A 19,943-nucleotide genomic window follows, 5' to 3' on the forward strand; every position below is an offset into this window, starting at 1 on the left:
AATGTAATCTTGCCTAACAGACTATAGTCCCGTTTTATTAAAAAAGAAGAAACAAAGGCAGCAAGAGTTTGATTAGTCAGTGGTTTTTATGATGATAAAAGTCCAAATTGTTTTCTGAAAAAGAAACTTCTATCAATGCTAATTAACATAATAAAAATAGTCTTGTGTGAGGTTAATGGTTATGTGTAATTATTTTATTTGTTGTCACCAGACAGAGTTAAAGAAGCCTCGCTCAGTTTATTTTGGAGTGTAATTCAGTTTAAAATGGATCTAACTTTGAACCCATAAAAGGAGAGTTAGTTTTTAGGATAGTAAGGTGACCCACCTTAGGGGGTAATCTCACCTGTGCGAGGCATAAAGCAACCAGATGTAGTCAGAAGAGCACAAGCCGCAGAGAAAAGGACACCTGGGTTCTAATTTTGGATCCACCACTTCCTAATGGATCTACTACTTAATTTCCCAAGCTCTCAGAAATCCTGGTTTTACTAACATGAAGAGTGGACTCAATAAAACCTGACTTAATCCAGGTTATTTTGAAGGGCAATGCAGGGCTGAAATACGGAGAGTGTATAGATCTACATGTGGCACATGACAAGCAGTCAAAGGATGTCAGTTTCCTTCCGTCTGCCCTAAAAATGGCCTCACATCACAGAGAATACCGTGTTAGATGATAGCATCTACTGGTGAAGTATTATGCTTCTCCACTGCAAACACTCATTCAAAAGGTTATAGGATTCAAGTTCTTGAAATTCCAAGAGTGCGTATAGTCATACCACCCAACGTCCTAGACAGAATTCTTATGATTCAGGAAGGCAGCAGGGGATGCCTTGGTAAAAGACTTTGGGAGAAAATAATAAACGTCTAGGTAGAATCAACATCATAAATTAGGAATGGGTCTGCTCTGTTACAACCTCCTCCACACCAACAATTTCCGGCTCAGCTGAAAATTCTGGAGGTGGTGGTTATCTTTTTTATTTTCAGGTGAGAGTCGATAATTCTGTAATGGACTTACTGAACTTGAGGGTGAAAATTTGTACTGAAGATAAAAACAATATATTTTTCAAAAGATCTTACCTGTCTTTAGAATTTTTGCGAGGAAACCCTGTTTATGTTACTATTGATGGATATTGGGCTTGTTTCCAGTATTTTGGCTTCTCTGGGCAGTACTGCTCTTAAAATTCTTGCACATGTTTCCTGCTCCACGTGTGCAAGAGATTCTCCAGGAAAAACTTCCTAAACCATGGGCTGCAGTGAAACGCAGGTGTACCAGGATATGTTGATCGCCTCAGCTCATGAGAATCTGACCATGGCTCAGGATGCCCGGTTCCCTAAAAGTCGCCCTAATAGGGGGCTTTTATTCCTTCTTTTTTTTTTTTTTCCTAAGAATCGTTATTGTGAATGATTGTTAGATTTTTTTCCTGCACCTATTTAGGTGATCATGTTTTTTTTTTTCCTTTATTCTGTTCATATGGTGAGTTACAGAATAATTTTCTAATATTAAACCAACCTTGCATCCTAAAACCAACTTGATCATGATATAATGTTTTATAAACATTAATAAATTTATTTTAAGGTTTTGCTTAAGATTTTTACATGTGTTTGTGAATGATATTTTTGTGAGATTTTTCTTTTTTGTAACTGTTTCCTCCCCTCCCCTTGCATCATTGTTATATTGTCCTTATAATGTTGATGGGGGGCGTGGCGTATTCCCTTCTTTTTATACTTTGGGAAAGTCGTATGAAGGATTGGAATTTTCTCTTTGATTGCTAGGAAACACTAGTGATCCATTTGTGTCTGTCATACTCTTTATGGGAAGATTTTTAACTTCTGGTTTGATTTCCACAATGGCAAGGTTGTTTGAGTTTTCTGTTTCCTCTTGAGTCAGTTTTAATAAGTAGTATTTTTTGAATTGAGAATTTTATTTCATCAAATTTTCAAATTAATGACAAACTTGCTCAAAATATTTTTGATAATTTTATTTTCATGATACCTATAGTAATGTCTCCTTTTCTTTCCCGATATATTATTTATTATTTGTGTTTTCTCTCTTTGTTTCTTCATCAGCCTTCCAGAATTTATATTTTCAAAAGTTAAACTTTGGCTTTTTTGATCCTATCCTGTATGCTTGTTTCCTATTTCATTTATTATTTGGCTATTCTTTGTCATCATCTAAAGATGTAGACCACTCATTAATTGTTACTCTTTCTTCTTTTCTAATGTAAATATCTAAGCCTATGAGTTTCTCTCAATTAACATTTTAACTATATCTCGTAAGAAGTGCATCTACACTTTTTATTATTGTTTATTTTAAAATATTTTCTAGAGTCCATTATGATTTTGTGTTCAATCCGTAGGTTTTTAAAGTGTGTTTTTAGATTTCCAAATATACAGTTACTTTTATCTATTATTGATTTCAAACTTAATTGCATTTCGATCAGAGACTGTAATCAGTTAGATACCGATGCTCTAAAAGTTTTTTGAAACTTGTTTTTTGGCCCAAATGGTGACCAGTTTTCATATTCACAACTTGTACTTAACACAACACGTTTCTGATCACTACATCTTTCTGAAAGCCTGTAGTGCTTTCAGACAAAAACCTACATGATGGCTATCTTATGGTTCTGATGACTATCTTATGGTTATGCATTCTCAGGGCAATTTTTCTTTCTCTTCCCTCTCGATGCAGAGCTAAGGTTCCAGCAGGATGTTTTCTCACTGTCATCTTCTCTGCTGAGTGTCATTTCTCATTTACCTTTACACTGAAGGTGTAACCCTCTGGGGTGCTAGCTTTATGTGGAGGCCTCTGTGTGGCTCCCCTCCTCAGACAGTCTCTATCTCCTATCTCCTGACTCCCACAGAGCATCAGGGTCACTGTGGTTTGATGGATACCTGCAGGAAAGCTAGCCTCTGTGCTTGCCAATGTCCTGGGATTCTCACTCTCTGTTTATGCAGATTCTCACATCTGCAGTCTCTACTTTTTTGTCACATAGTGGTTTATTTTAAAACAGGCTTAATGTTTCCTGGATATGTTATAAAACAACAAATCAAGGTTAATGGTATATTATATACATCTAAGGAGGGGATACACACACATATGAACATATAGACGTATATGTGTGGGTGTATGTATTTTTTCTTATATTTTGCAAAAAGAAACACTGAAAGTATAAGAAAAATCCCCAACAAGCTAGTATTCTTAGGAAACACTTTTATTCCCAAAATGACATGAAAATAAGACAGGAGCCTATTAAGTACAATTTGAGTAAGGAAGAGAGCATGGCTCCAAGGCATAAGACAAGACCCAAGTACCAGTTAAAACTAGCAAATATTCTAAGTCAGTACTTCTTCTGTATCTTATGGATATGAATCTGCTAGAGGGAAGAAGCACCTGGTAAAATAATCCTTGTTGAGATACTTGAGAGTCCACTAATACATTTATTACTAACAGAGACAATAATGATTCTCCTGACTTTTTCAAAGGATCGGCTTGGTGATGTTTCTCCATACATGACCATCTTTCTTTTCCTTTTGGTTTTTCTGGGATGATTAACCTAACATTTTACTCACTATGCATTCATCGAATTCCTACTATATGCAGGCCTTTCTAGAGGACCGAGAAATGAAATAGTTTTTGACGTTTACTTTTTCATTCATTCAAGTATCAGTTCCTTTAAAAGTATGTACTACCTACTATGTACAAAATATTTTTAAAGAGGTCATAATTGTTGGCTCTGGGGTCCTACTGTCTGACTTCACATCCTGATTGGCCACTTACTAACTTTTTAACTCTGGAAAAGTTACTAAAATTCTCTAAGTTTCTTCATCTATAGAACTGGAAAAATAATAGTAGCTACCTCAAGGTAGTCGTGATTCTTAAATAAGATCTTGCTGGTGAAGCCACTGGTCCATACATAGTAGAGATGTAATTCAGTCTTCATAAAGGACTGGGAAATATTACATTTAAATAATATTCTCAAAATGACAAAGTATAGCGATGGAGAACAGATCTCTGGTTACCAGGTAAGGTTGAGGGGAGGGTGTGACTCTAAGGACTCAAAGGGACTTTCTTTGTGATGATGGAGTTTTTCTAAATCCTGGTCATGGTAGTGGTCACACAAATGTATACATATGGTAAAATTTCATAGTACAATTTACCTCCCCCAAAAATGAGTGCATGTAAAAACTGGTGAAACCTGAATAGCCTGCAGTTAATAGTATTGTACCAACGTGAATTTTCTGGTTCTGAAAAATGTACCACACTTGTATAAGATGTTCCTGCTGGGGCAAGCTGGGTGAAAGATACACAGGAACTTTCTGTATTATTTTTCAACTTCTTGTGAGTCTTTGATTATTTCAAAATAGAATTAAGAAATAAAACTATAAAGCACCAAGACTGATATGACGATGCAACTATGAGAAGATAGACTAGTTCTTGCTCTCATGGAGTTTGCATTCCACTGGGAGGAGAGACTAGTAATTACACTGCCAACTATTTAATCATAATTATGCCCAGCATCATGAAGGAAAAACATAATGTGCTCTGACAGCACATGCAAGGAAAAGGGGCTGAGTCCGGGGCAGCTCAGAGGAGGCTTCTTAGAGGTTATGACATTTTCGATCCTGTCTATATGATCAGGATGAACTTGGAGGGGCGGTGTGAGGCTTTCCAGGCAAAGAGAGCAACATGTGAGGGGGCCTAGCTGATAGGAGACTTCCAGCAGCTGAGAGGGGCTCGCGAGTTGAAGGACGTGTAAGAGTCAGAGTTAATGGGCTAGCGCTGTAAGCAGAGTGCTGTGACGGGTCAGGGAAAAAGGAATTGCTTATGACAAGAAATTGAAGAGAGGGGAGAATGACTGCACAACGAAAATAACACTTGGTGGAGCTTGGATTTGAAACAAAAATTGTAATGAATTTCAAGCTGCAGTTACAGAAAGTGCAAAGGAATAAATGCTTGGAAGTGTGGGAAACTACATGTAGTCTGGGGATTGGGCTCCTGGAAGAAGCTGGAAAGGGACCGGGAAGAGAATCTGGGGCCAGATCACCAAAGGAACTTTGGATTTTATTCTGCAAGTGAGAGAGGGGGCCACTGGATGTTTTAAACTGGGAAATTCTTAAAAGTTTTAATAAGGTAACTGTGAGGCCAAGATAAAGCACAGATAGAATTAAAAGAAATTGAAGCCAATGGGTTTAGCCAAGAGGCGACTGCAGTAGTCATGGATAGGGACAGTATGGCCTGCAACTGGGGTGAAGGAGTGGTCTCTCAGAACGAGAAATGACAGAGCAGCCTTTGTGAAAGTCAGCTCAGCAGTCACCGGTGACCTCAGATCCAGGAGCTTCACTTCTAGGAATTTATTCCTCTGAGATACTCATACTGGTGCGTCAAAACATATGCATAACAGGTCAATTGCAACATTATTGGAATTTGCAATAACTGGAGTGATTATACATATCCATTAGTGAGTATTCAGTAAGTTATGGTGCATAATTATATAGTGGGGTACTATGAAGCACTTAAGAAAAATGGGTTATAGCCTTAAAATATTTTTAAACTAAACGATCACAAAAGACTAGTGATAGTATGATCTAATTTTGTAAAATAATGTACGAGATGCATTTTTCATGCATAGAAAAAAAGATCCTGAAGGATATACTGTTCTTTTGACAATGACCACCTCTGAAGGGTTAGATTGCAAATAATTTTTGCTTTTTATGCTTTTTTTTTCAGGGAGATTATTTACTAGAAATGTTTACATGTTTAAAAATGTCTGTTATGCTTACACACGAATGACATTGTTTTAGATCTGGTGCCCCGTGACAGGCTCTAAGATGGAGAAGGAGGGAGCCCTTGGGAGGTACACCCATGTAGGAAGCGAAGCAGACACTTCTGGGCAGAGGGGAGGATGACCGACATTGCAGTTGTAACTGAGGCAGCCTGGGAACTCTGAGCTGGGTTGACCCTTTCGAGTTGCCCTAGGTCGAGGCAAATGGGTTGGGTCTTTGTATCTTCACATTAGTCAGTCATTGTATTTGGACTGTCCCCGGGGCAGGGGTATGACCTTGGGCAAGGCAGTTTCCTGTAGCTGAGGGCAATTCCCAGTGAGGGATGCAGCTGACAGTAGCCAGCAACCAATACTCCCAACAATTGAGTGAGGGATACTTGGGGCCCTGAAGAGGGGATCTGGGAGAAGCACTACAGATCTGGGATACCACTACAGTTATTTGACATAAGTATAAAATTTATCTACTGACTTTGCAGACCCTGCTTAATTACCACAACTCAAGCTTTTACGAACCCAAAGATAAAAGGAGGAAAAATGACCTCAATGCAGAATAAAATTTAATGAAATCAAACCTTTTTGATTAAAAAATCTTAGCAATTAGGAATAGAAAGCAATTTATTTAACCTCTAGCCTACCGTTTCACTCACGGTATGGCCTCTCCGTGGGCCAGCCCCCTCGGATGCAGTGCCCGCTGCACCAGCTCGCACGGGTCCAGGCCTTAGTCACCCATCACCCATCTCCTTGCCCGCACACGCAGGGCACTCTGATTCTGGTATTGGCATTGACCTCCCAGGCGGCTCCAGTTTCTGTGCTTTCTACTGTTGTGGATTTTTTCCCTGTTTCTTTTTTTATCTGTATGTTGTTTGTTGTTGTTGTTGTTGTTTGTTTTGTTTTGTTTTGTTTTTTGGCTCCTAGTGGTTTCCCTTCCTTGCTCGTTTGCTCGGCAACACATTTGAAAGTATATTTGTTGTGGTTTATTTAGTACCTAGTGTTTCGCAGCAGGAAGGCTTTTCTGTGTATGTCCACAGTCCTGTGGAAAGCTAAACCCCAACTGTCTTTGCCAAAGGCAGTCTTTCTTTTTCGCTGCTTATAATGTGACTTTCAGTTTTATGTGGTTTTATTTTTTTTATATCTTATTTATTTTTAAGTTTTTTCCATTCACTTTTACCCTCTTCTCTTTCTCGCTTTATCTTCTCTTCCTTAAGTCTCAGTTTTTCTTCTTTGACCTCTATTCTTTAATGGAGAATTATTCGATCATAAAATTATACTTGTCTTGACATATTTTTTCTAGTTTGTATTGTTCAGCTGCCTTTTTTTTTTTTGTTATATTCCACTTTATATCTCTCTTTTGATGTGCGTATGGTATCTATGAATGCATTCTGTACTATTTCTTTTCTTATGAGTTCTGAGTACTCACCCTTAAATTCATCTGTCCTTCCTGAGTCAGCTATTTGTGAAAGGCTAGAACTGGAGACCAGCTAAGGAACCGAGCTTGGGCAGTTTGGATTTCCAAATGTTTTTGATCACCACCCTGCCCTGGAGAATGGCTTCTCTCTGAACAATATGTATTTTTCTTTCCTTAACTCATTTTGATCGCAGCCCTTGTATGGTGACAGGAAGCTTGGCCTTTGCCAGGTAAGCTGAAGGCTGAGCATTTAGGCTGTTTACCATGGACCTTTCCTTGTTTACCTTAACGTAACTTTCATCTTGCTTCTCGAAGAGTTGACATGCTGGCTCATTTTCACATTTAACATTTTGACTTCTGACATCTGAAGCCAAGCAGGGATCAGAACATTTCCCACTGCTCCTATGCATCTCAGACCTCTTGTTCCCAGGAAAGATCATTTAGTGTCATTTAGAGTGTGCCATTTATAGCGATCTCTGTTTTTCTTGCCCAACCAGGGAACCCTCGGATCTTGGTTCTTACATCAGCATTTTCTCCTGTCCTGGTTCAATTTTCCTAACCCTTGGAAGCCATTTTCAGAGAGTGATGTTTGGATTATGGGTGTTTCCTACTTCCATTGGTTTCATTGCTGTTTCTCATTCCCCTTATTCATGGCTGATTTCAGGAAAGAGAGCCTTTAGACTTCCGTCTTGATCTAGAAGTCCAGAGAAGGATAATTTTAGGACGTAGAAGACTTAAACAGGTGGAGGAAGAGCTGACTCATAGAAGATCTGAGAAAGGATGGGCTAGAAGAATAACCTTGGAAGGAAGGGCATATCTTTCTCCCTGACAGGGGGATAAAAAAGTAGGGGGAGATGAAAAAGAAATTTAGGTCAATAGGAAGAAAATTGCTCCTATGTGAGAGGTAGACTCTGACAGATACAAGAAGTTGCAATACACCTTTATTCATTCATTAAGCAAATTTTTGTCATAAACATGTAATATGCCTGGCAGTAGGGAAATAGCAACGAACAAGACAGACAAGTTCTTATTCCCAGAGACCACTTTTTCATAAAAGAGCCAGGCAATGAACAATTGAACAACAACAACAACAACAACAACAACAACAACAAAAGGAGCCTATTTTTCTCATCAGGGTCTACTATAGAAAATAATGGAGCAGTGGAGTCATTGGCGAGGCTTCCATGAAGAGGTGGTGTTTAAGCTAGACCTGAAGGAACAGAGAATCTGGCCATATGAAAATGGGGGAAGAGCATTCATGGCATAGAGAGTAGAAAATGCTATGTCTCTGAGGCAGAAAAGAGCTTTATGGGTTTTAGGAACAACCAAATTGCCACTTGGAACTTACGGAGCAACAGAGAATATGGTGTGAGTGGAGGTCGGAGAGAAAGGCAGGTGCCAAATCGTACCAGCACTTACAGAAGTTAGGTTTTTATTCTCATGTAATTTGCTCAGTCAGAAGAGCCAGTTAAGGGTTAAAATGTAGATAAATATGGATAAATTCTATATTTTACAAAAAAAAAATGGTATTTGAAAGCCATTAAAAAAAAGGTATAACATCAACATGTGCTTTAGAAAATCCCTATGTGGAGATTCTGGTGTTAAGGTCATTTGAGCATAATGCATAGCATAAAAAAAAAATAATGTTACTCACAGCCTCATAATTACAAGTAGAGGTATTCAATGTTACACTTCTGGGAATGAGGACTGGAAACTAATTGTACTCTGGAACAAAAGATGCTATAACATTTCAGAGGGCCCTGGGCTTTGCTGCACATTTCTGAATTTGAGGGTATGGCTGAGGGAAGTCGGCTGTGAGGAGAGCACTGATGGACTCAGGATCTCCTAGTCCAGAAAGTGGGAAGACAAGGGCCGTGTCGAAATGAGATATTCACTCAGTGCATGGGGCCATCTAAGACAATGCCTACCAGTATCCAGAACACACAACTTTCTCTCATGCTTCGTGCGTTTGGAAAGAGAAATCACAACTGGAAATCTTATCTCTCAGCAACAGTGTGACCGTGGAAAGAATCGATGGGGCAGCAAATCGTGAATAAGAAATCTGCAAGCAAAGTCATAGAGCCCCAAACCAGAATTAAAGTGTTTCCAGTCAGTATTTGGTCAAGTCCGAGTACCAATAGATGAGTTTTAAAAAGGAAAGCAATTTCATAGGATCATGTCCTATGAAACTATATAGACTTTAAAGATGTATTCATTTATTTCTTCTTTCCCTCCCTTTCTCCTTCCTTCCTTCTTTCAGTAGTAGATGTTTGAAATCATGCTAAATGCCCTTTATAAACCACTCTATAGATAAATGATTTTTCTCTTTAGCCTCCTTTGTGGCACTGTTCTCTGCAACGTCCTCTTCATTCTAATGTTTTACTAAATTCCAAAGAATTTCCCACCGATCAGCAAAGCTTCTTCTTAGAAGTAGACTAAAGCTGATTAGTTTCAGCTGCATTGGACTTTGTATGAGAGACTTTTTGCAGGAAGAGAAAGTGTGAATTCAGTTTTCTGTTGCATTCATTTCTGATAATTCCAGGAGTTCAAATGAGGCCTCAATGACTTGCTGTAACACAAGTATTTTGCCTGGGCAGCTTGAAGGACTGAGAAGTGACAGTGCCCCTTCCACTCTCAGTTCATGTACAGTATTCTGGTCCTGGCAGCTGAGAAGCAGCAGGTTTGTGCTGAGGAATAGATGGTCATTGGTCCTGGTCACAGAAGGAGCCTCTTCATAACAATGGAATGTTTCAGTATCACTTTTCCTGTCCGAGAGAACCTATTTTTGTTTCATATCCGTGCCGTGGTAGTAGTGCTCAAACTTATTTTGGGTTTGCTGATGACCATACTGTCAAGAGGATATCAGTGCTGGAAGCCAAGAAGTTACCATCTGTACTGTGTTTATATATCAAGAATTATTTAGAAGGCTGATTACTCATTTAGCTGTGCCTCTTGACCTTCTAGTGTTACCTTAAGAAAGGTGACTTACACTTTCTTGAAAGTCACTTCACTTTTAATAACCCATATAATTCCCTCAACAAATTATAGGGGGTCAAAGGATTGACCAAATTGTACTATTAAGTATTGATCCACTATGCTTTACATATGGCCGGGACTGAATGATCATTCTAAGTCAACAGAAAGTAGCTCTCATCAGTGGTGTGCTGGTAAATGATTAACAGTCAGCTCGCCAGAGGGTACCTGATCTGTAACATTTGCTGATTTCCATAGTGGAATATTAGGAACAACTTTATAAATTTAAAAACTTATATGGAATGCAGAAATTCCACAAAAGGCAAAAACAAATAGAACAAATAGAAAACTTGGAAATTCTATATTTATTAAAGAATTTGAATTCATAATTAAATTTCACAAGAAAACTTAAAGTCCAGATGGCTCCACTGAAGAAGTATATCAAATAGGTAAGGAAGAAATGATATTAGTATTGCACAAAGTCCTTCAAAAAACAGAAGAGGGAACACCTTTACAATTTGTCTTTTGAGGCCAGCATTGTCCTGTTACCAAATTAGAAAAAGACATTATGAGAAAATAAAACTAACTACAGAATGATATACCTTATGAATAAAGATGGGAAAAAAATCCTAATGAAATGTCAGCAAGTTGAATCCAGCAATATATAAAAATACATAATGACCAAGAATTAAAGATTGGCTTAACATTAAAAATCAGTCAATATAATTCATCATACTAACAAAATAAAATTGAGGACAGGAGAAATTTTCCTCAACTTAATAAAAGGCATGTAAGAAAAACCCGCAGTTAAGATCTAACTTAAATGTTGAAAGATAGGACACTTTCCCTCAGAAAAAAAGGCAAGAATGCTCACTCTTTATCACTTCTGATCAACAATGAGCTGAATGTCCCAGGTTGTGCTATAAGAAAAGTGGGGGAAAAAAGTAAAAGGCATACCAATTGTGAAGAAAGAAGAAAATTGTCTTTATCTGCATATCACATATCAATATCTAAAATATATTTATATTTTAATTTATAAAATAACTACCCAAACTACTAAACGAATTCAGCAGAGATGCAGGATACAATGTCATTATACAAAAATCGTTTGCTTTTTTATATACTAGCAAGAAAGAATGTAAAAAATATTTAATACTGGCTATAGTAGCATAAAAATGAAATATAGTGATTTAACAAAATACATGCAAGATCTATACACTGCAAACTACAAACATTGAAGAATTGCAGAACTAAATAGATGGAGATGTAAATTATGTTAATGAGTTAGAAGACTTTATTAATCTTGTTAAGATGTCTTCCCCCTGCCCCCATATTGAATGCATTGATTCAATACACTTTTAATCAGAATTTTAGCAGGATATTTTTATGGAAATTAACTAGCTGAGGTTCTAAAATTTAAATGAAAATGTAGAGGACTTTAAATACCCAACACAATTTTGGAAAAATAGAGCGGGAGCATGTAGTAAGCTCAATTCTAAGATGGCCCCAAGATTCCACCCCTCCACCCCTGCTGTGCAGGCCTGTATAATTCCCTCCCCTTGAGGGTGGGAGAAACCTGTGCATATGATGGGATGTCATTCTCCTGATAAGGGAATGTTATATGGTAAAAGTAAAGGTCCACCTATGGCTGTATTCAGGAGTAGATGGCTCATCCCTGTGTGTGGACACCAGACCAAATGTAACACTTCTGTTCTCACCCTGTGGAAACAGATGCCTCTTACTCATCTCTTAATTCAAGGGATACACACACTGATTGCACAGTTGACCCACTGGGGTCAGACCCAGGAAGGAAACCCACATAGATCCTGAGTCATATTTATGTCTATTTGGACAGAGAATTCCAGGTCATGGTTCCCCGGGACGTAGTTCAGAAGAGAAGGGCCACCACCCTGGGTAGACAAGTCACTTGGCTCTGGGATCTCCTCAGTCCATGGGTAGAAAAGAGACTCAGGGTGGCTGGAGTAGGGCCTACTGAAATAGGACATCTCAAACTTTTAAGTGCATATGAATGACCTCAGGTCTCATCAGAATTCGGGATAAGAGCATATGAGGATGGGAGGTGGAATTCTGCACATCTAGCAGGTTCTCATGGGACTTCACTTGGAGCAGTAAGACTGTAATGCATGGGGACCAGGTCCGAGGATAGATAACACTCATAGTCTCTACATCTAAAGTCTGTAGTGGAATAAATAAACTGAAATTATGTATAATTCAAAATACTTTGTACTCGGAAAGAGTTGATTGACAGTTAACTTTAAGCTAATAATAGTTTTTTTTTTTATCTTATGCATTTATCAACTAAGTGAAAATGGTTGACCCAAAAACAAGATAAATAACTAGGTCCCCAATCTGTTTTTAAAACTGTGTATATAATTTAGAGTTGCCTATTGCCATTATCATTCAGTGTGTTTTATAAAAGAATAAATGTTGATAACATCTTAAGTTTCAAGGGTGAATTTTTTTGAGGGACCGAGATTACCAATGCCATAACTGACATACTTGGAGTAGAACTTTGGAACCCATCTGAATACGAGCCTTGAGCTATAAACCACCATGGGTTTTCTGAAAAGTGTTATTAAAATATTTACTATTTTTATTAATAAAATGTGGGGACATGGATGACTTATAAGAAATGAGATTAAAATTGTTTCTGTTGAATATTCGTGCTGCATTATCATTCTGTAGTATTTATTATTCGAGACATAACTCTTCAGAGACTTTGATCCCTCCCTCTGTGGTGGTTCCTTTTTCCATGCTACATTTATTGACAAAAGCGTTCACTTTTTCTTTTAAATTCTATGATGAAGATTATGACCTTGGACCATCCATTTCTTTATTGTATTTGAACTTATTCTCTCATCATTAGTTTGAAGAAAGCTGCTAATAAATTGCGTACTCTACTCTTTTGATGATTATGCTGCTGATGGGTTAAAATCAGCTTCTGGAACCCAGATGAACTTACAGGTTATTCCCAGAGAATTAGGAATCTTTCTTTGCCCTCCATACATCCCGCTTCTCAGTGGAGCCAAAGCCCCCACATAGGCTATATAAATTAATACATTTGCTCGCAATGTGACTTCAGGACATTTTATAGCAGTGATTTCAGTGTTGTTAGTGGTGAAATAGAAACTTGAGAATGCGAAGATTAATTTAAACCACATGATGGGTTCAAGGAAAAGGGACATCCACTACAGATTCTTGAATGTGTGCTAACTCTGTACAGTGGGGAATGGGATCCAAAAACCACCAGTGAACTTTTAAACCCTCTTGAGAGGAATCAGACCAACATGATTAGCCCTGGAAGGGAGCCGTTCCAGACAAGAGACAGACCATTTTTCTCTCCCTCACAAACAGATCCCTTCACCTCAGAGAACACAATGCATGAAGTTAGAACCATCTTTCTGGTCCATAGCTGGTTAACTGATTTGTCTCTGATTATAGATTACAAGTTTTGTTGGGTTATTTGAATGATAGATAATTAATAAATTGTATGTTGTGGATAGTTGGTGACTTTGAAATAAAGGATTTCTTTTCCCTTCCAGTTTGTCGTAGTGATGTTCTGGACCATTTATGCCTATGACAGAGAGCTGGTTTACCCGAAGTTGCTTGATAACTTTGTCCCAGGGTGGATGAATCACGGAATGGTGAGTGGACTGAAACAAACGATTTCCTTTTATTTAAAAAAAATCTGTTAAAGAGCGATTTTCTAACTAAGCTTTCCATAGACTCTACCTAGCTGGGAAATATTGGAAGGTTCTAATGCAGTCATAACTAGAGAAGAAAACCGAATGTAAATAAAAGACGTCTTCCCGTGAAACTGAGTCACTATTAAAACTATGTACTACGTAAATCCACAGTTTATAAAAGGCATCAGTGGTGTTAGATAAGAATTTGAGTTCTGTGCCGTTTAAAGGCTTGTCCACTATTGGAGCCTGAGGCTCAATTCCTACCTGGGTAACTATTGACACCTGCCCCTCCTCCACTCACATCAGTGAGATTGTGTCAGAAGTAACTGCGTATTGTATCTGGACAGTTTCCCCCAGAGGATCAGCAATGCTGTTCTGTGCCCTGGGAGACCTGCAGCAGGCATGGGCGGTATCAGCAGTGGCTGTCTTTCTGGTCACACTCTGCCCGTCCAGGGGTCTTTGCCTGCAGCTGTTAGGTCTTTTCCTTCTTCTCAGTTTAATTCTTTATGATACTTAAGCCATGACATTACCTTCACAATTTAAAATCAAATGCTTTGGATGATTTGCACATCACTTTCCAAGATTCAAAGAGATATTTCTGTAGAGTTATGTTCTCTTCCCTTTGTGCTTCTGGAATTGAGCAGTTTGGGTAAAAACTGAGAAGCCTGTATTTTTTGGTTACAGCAATTTTTAAGACTGTCACTGGGTACTCATGGTGAAAAGGTCAACCTATCACAGAAATTATAGGGGAACAAAGAGCTAAAAATCATGTGTCTTAGGTTCAAAATAATAGTTTCCCTTCTGCCCCCAATTTTGGTATATTTTAAGAAAAATGGTGTGTACTAACAAGCATTACTATACTGAAGGGCTTTGATCAATCCTTCTGTAAACCAGTTTATCAAAAGCACATCTCAGAGAACTGAAAGTTCCTTTGAGTCCAATTAGAGCACAGTGTTGGAAGATTAACATGGCACCTCTGGTCTAGTTTTCAACAAATTAGCTTTGTCTTATCAGTTCACTTTAACCACTTAAGGGACCTCACCTGGTTACTCTGCCCCAAGCCCACTTTTTCCTTTTCTTGAATATGAAAGCCCTTTCATGATTTCATGTCTTTGCAATCCTCTGCCCCATTCTTTCCTGGGAAACTCCTGCTCATCCTGGTAGCTTATTAACATCATCTCTAAGAAGTCTTTTCTCATTCTCCCAAACCAAGTTAGCTCTTCTGTCATTCATGTTTGCAGAGCATTTTCATATGTCTGTTATCCATGTCTGTATCCCCCACAAGAATGTTGTTATCCTTCTAGGGAAAAACAGCAGCCTTCGATCCCAAGCACCCTGCCCAGCTGCCTGGCTTATAGTAGGATCAATACATATGTATTAGATTGATGAATTCAGTATTGCCAGTTTCCATAATTCCTTGCCAGTCAGTACTAATAACTACTATTTTTAAGAACCTACTGCGTGCCAGGCATTCAGTAGTGGTTATGTCATTTAATTTTCACAGTGGTACTGTGAATGAGAAAGTAGCATCATGCTTTCTACAGGTGAAGAAACTTAGAAAGGCTCAGAAAGTTTCTGTTACTGGAAGGGCCTTAGCTGGTGCATCGCGTGCTGTTCTCTAGTACAGTCCTTGACTCTTTGGGCTGTTGTCTACATCTCTAAACTGCACAATATTACTCAAGCCAGAGAAGGAGTCACAGCCTTTGCAAATTCTAGCACTATTTAATGTTTCGAATGAATGGTTTATTGAGCATATGTGCAGCCATTAGAACTTCATCTTGGCACATCATTTTCTCTTGATTCACTTTGGTGGGTTAAAATTCTATCTATTGGCTGCAACCATTACTTAGAAATGCAAGAATGCAAGGAAGATTTAAATGACACAGATACCTAGGAAAGGAAAAAGATTAATTAACATGTCGTCAGAGTCTTTCAGATAATATGAGTTCAGTAGATTCTTCCACAGTGATTTTTGTCTCTTAGTAGAGACGAATGACTATGTTTTTTGCTTTTCTTCATGTTCCAGGACATGATTTCAGAGTTACTAACTAGGAAGTTGCATACGATGGCTAAGGAATATTTTGCAATATTAAATAACTTATATTACTCTTAATCTGCATATATAAAACTTGAACTACAACATGATACTGACTCTTTAGATTGGCAATTAAAATAGAAACATTTAAATGCGGTAGTCATGAATAATTTTTATAAAAATGTGTAAGAAGATTTATGAAATATCAAGATATCAAATAAACATTTTTAGCTTTGTTTAAATAGACAATTTTGAACATTTAGTTTTAAAAATATAAAAATAATTCAACTAAAAATTTTGAAATTTGTTTTAATGTTCATATTTTGATGAAAACATTGTATATACTTCGATTATAATTATATTTAGTCGATGTTAGATTTAGAGAAACACTATCAGTAGAGCTCAGATTTTGTTGAAAATTTCCATATTTTATGAATTTTCTGGAGGGCAAGAAGAAATGTTGACTATTTTATTATATTAAATACTTTATATTTGTAATTTATAAGTCAATATATTTTTTACTTTACTACACATCCAATCATATTTTTCTATTTTGTTTTATGAAAATAATTGTAACTAGATAGGAAGATAGATCATATTTTATTTAATACTTTACTAGCTTAATTTGTAACTTTTAAATAATTCTGCAAATGGTTTGTGGCCCTCTAGGCCTGTTTGTCCATTTAAATTTTTATAACTGTAAGAATGCCTAGAGAGAATGTACCCTGTTCTTATGTGTAGAATCACATTTATTGTTTGAAGAATCTCAACATAATTTCTAGGGGTCCAGAGCCCTAAGCCACAGAACTGAGATATAGTTTATAAGTCTGCTGTGGCACCATTTCAGAAGATATCATCAAGTCAGTCCTGAATTTGTAGCATTCAAACTTCTCAGCACCTTAGTCAGAAAACAGGCATAAGAGAAAACTCACAGGATCCGAAATTCAGTTTTCACTATTTTTGTTTGCATTGGCTAGTGAAATCAATGTTCTTATTGGTTATCGCTATTCACAGGTGTTTCATTTTGATTTATACTGAAGTTGCCAGCAGTTAGACATGATTATAACTAAGGGCAAGTATCCTGTCATTTCCTTCCTATCGTCTTCCTCTTCACTCTCAGTAAGCAGTTCTAGAATTTATGTGCAGAAAAGAAAAGGAAATGAATAAATAGATGAGTTAAAATAATGATGCATCCTTGCTGTGAAACCACGAGGTTATTATCAACCTCCATAAAAACAGCGCCCAAGAAAAAATAATTTTAACTTATTACAATTAAAAATATAAACATATAAATATAGTACATTCAAATGGAGTCAGTTCAATATCCAGACTCAGGAACCGTCTATCCTTGAAGCCCTATTTATCTTAGTATTTTCAGCAACTCAAAAAACACATGATGCCCATAAGGCGTTCGCCAACTGTTGATGATAAAAAGGATGTTTGTGCATTTGCTTTTGACACTTGAAAAATGTCAGGTTTACATTTATATCCTTCTACCACCTTGCTATCCTAAGTCCACTGGTGACCCGACAAAAGAAAAACAGAGGTGATATCAGTAAATGAATCAGTTTCTAAAACGCAGCGAGAGTGGTCACGGGTAGTTGTGGGAGTGTTCTGCACGGCCGCAACGCCTGGGGGCTGGGCTTTGACTTAATTCGATCTAGCAAACCTTTATCGAAGGAGAGTTGACTGTGAGTGGCAAATACCCAGGGTCATATACCTATGACGTATTCTTGAATCGTACACTTGAAATCCATATAATTTTATTAGCTAGTGTCACCCCAACAAATTTAATTAAAAAAAGAAAAGCTATGCTATGCAAAGCACCCTGGTAGGCACCATGTGAGTGTGGCATAGGAAAACCACTTGCCATTTTAAAAAATGGAAATGGCATGTTCGAAGTGAAAGAAAGTACGTAAGAAAACAATGCCACGAGCCAGTAGAGCAGTCTCCAGTAGGCAGTGGTCGCTCTGTCAGGGAAAGACGCTGTTGTTATTCTGACCTTCTCGTTGGCTGCAAAAATAGAACCCTGAAACTCTCTCCTGCCGATTATAGTTTTAAAGCATTGTCAGTGGAGTAAATATACATTAAAAGCAATAAATAAATACATGATGATAGATGATAGATGATAGATAGATAGATAGATAGATAGATAGATAGATAGATAGATAATTAAAACTCTAGGAAGATTACAGACTCTCACTGATGCTATAACAGGAAAAAAACAACAAAGACAGTGTCTCTGCTTATTGAAGACCTAATTAATGTTTATGAAGAGCTTTGAGAAAGCCAAGCACTATGGAAGAGTAGGATATTATTATTATTACCACAGATCTTTAAGCAGACATGACCTAGATATTCTTATAAACATAGCAGGAGTTGTTCATTCCCCATGTAATTTGTAAGGGGGGGGGGGAATAAACCCTTGATTTGTCAGTTCTTGTTATATGTAACTGATCCTCGAGAGACCCTTAATTTAGACAACTATTTATTCTGTTCAGTGTTATTTTGACATTTGGTAATTACTGAAGTTTTTGTACATCTGTCTTTCCTAGAATTAAAGGCATTAAATACTGCTCGTATGATCATTGTTTTTGTAGGAACTCAGATTTGACATTATTCTTTTGGTAGATAACACGACTCATAAAAAGTTTCCAGTTCTAGGATACACAGATTTTTATGTATTTCAGTACCTGTGGAGTTTGTGCACCTTGAGAGTGGATAATTTATAAAATAAGCTGTCGGTTGAAAGAAGACCATTGTAAACATTCCATATGAAAAAGCTGACCTTTCTCAATTTTCTCAATATGTTCTAAAGTAACTAGAGGATATCTGGAAATTTTCAAAAATCAAAGACTAGAACAGAGGTTAGAAATTTCTTGGGAACCTTTTTGTAAGACTCCCAGTGGACTTCCCAAAGCAAATAAATAAGACTTTAGAGACCCAGGAACAGGAACATCCAAGAATTATAGGACAACTGCAAAAGATGGAACACATGCATGATGGGATTCCAGGAAGGAGAAGAGGGAAAGGGGCAGAAGAAATAAGACTGAGCATTTCCCCCCAAATAAATGCCAGTCACTAAACCACAGGTCTAGGAACCTCAGAGAACGTCAAGCAGGATAAATACAAAACAATAACGGCCACAACAACAACAACCACCACCACTACACAAGGCAATTATTTTTAAATTACAGAAAATCAAAGATAACAGAACTCTTGAAAGAAGCAAGAGAGACTGAGAAATGGGTCCTAGAGAGAGGCTAGGATGGGGAAGGGGAAAAGACAGGAGAAAAGAAAAAAAGGAAATGGGATCCTGTCATAGGTGAGGAGAGATGGCTGCAGAAAGGAGGGAGATAGAATGAAGAGATGGGAAGAGAAAGACTCTGGGAGTGAGTTAAAAACGTCTTAGGAAAAAGAAAGCACAGTGGCAAAATCGTGCAGTTTTTATACCAGATCTCCTCCACGGCTCTTTGCATTTTGGGGATTAATGTTTTTTCTCTATGGTGCCCGGCCTTGTGCTCGGCATATTATAATACTTCGTAACCATCCGATGCGTCCGTAGATGTTGCTAGATTGAGCAGGCGTCCTCACTGTTCCTTCAGCACAGCAGGCATCCTCCGTGCCCTGGAATGCTGTGCCCCAGAAGTCTGCTTGGCTCACTCCTTCACCTCCTTCAAGGCTTTGCTCAATCTCATCTCCTCAGTAAGGCTTACTCCGAGCAGCGCATTAGGCACAGCTACCAAGCACATCCCCTGCTCTTTATCCTCCTCATAGCACTTACCGTCCTCGGTGCAATACGTGGCTTTACTTTATGTTGTATTTATAGCTTACCGTCCATCTTTCTCTGCTCGTATATAACTTCCATAAGAGCCAGGATCTTTGTTTTAATTACCAAGTTATCCTAAGCAGCTAGAACTGTGCCTCTACATCATGGCCAATCAATGAATATTTGTTGCAATATTTCGCATCTGTGTTTTCTCTTGTCCTTTTTTCCCATGCTTTATCTTTTCACTTTCATGATAATTGACAGAAAATGCAAC

At 37.8% G+C, this 19,943-nt stretch overlaps 1 protein-coding gene across 3 annotated transcripts in view; it reads left to right on the forward strand.

Annotated features, from left to right (window-relative positions):
* The window catches only part of AIG1 (androgen induced 1), a 201,318-nt gene that overhangs the window by 62,475 nt on the left and 118,900 nt on the right, over positions 1–19,943 (forward strand). For all 3 annotated transcript variants that reach the window (XM_036222226.1, XM_016119575.2, XM_016119573.2), the window contains exon 3: positions 13,722–13,823. In XM_036222226.1, the coding sequence (XP_036078119.1) occupies positions 13,722–13,823 (102 nt within the window). The remainder of the gene's footprint in view (positions 1–13,721; positions 13,824–19,943) is intronic.

Source organism: Rousettus aegyptiacus, unplaced genomic scaffold (genome assembly GCF_014176215.1).
Source record: "Rousettus aegyptiacus isolate mRouAeg1 unplaced genomic scaffold, mRouAeg1.p scaffold_m13_p_1, whole genome shotgun sequence".
NCBI lineage: Eukaryota > Metazoa > Chordata > Mammalia > Chiroptera > Pteropodidae > Rousettus > Rousettus aegyptiacus.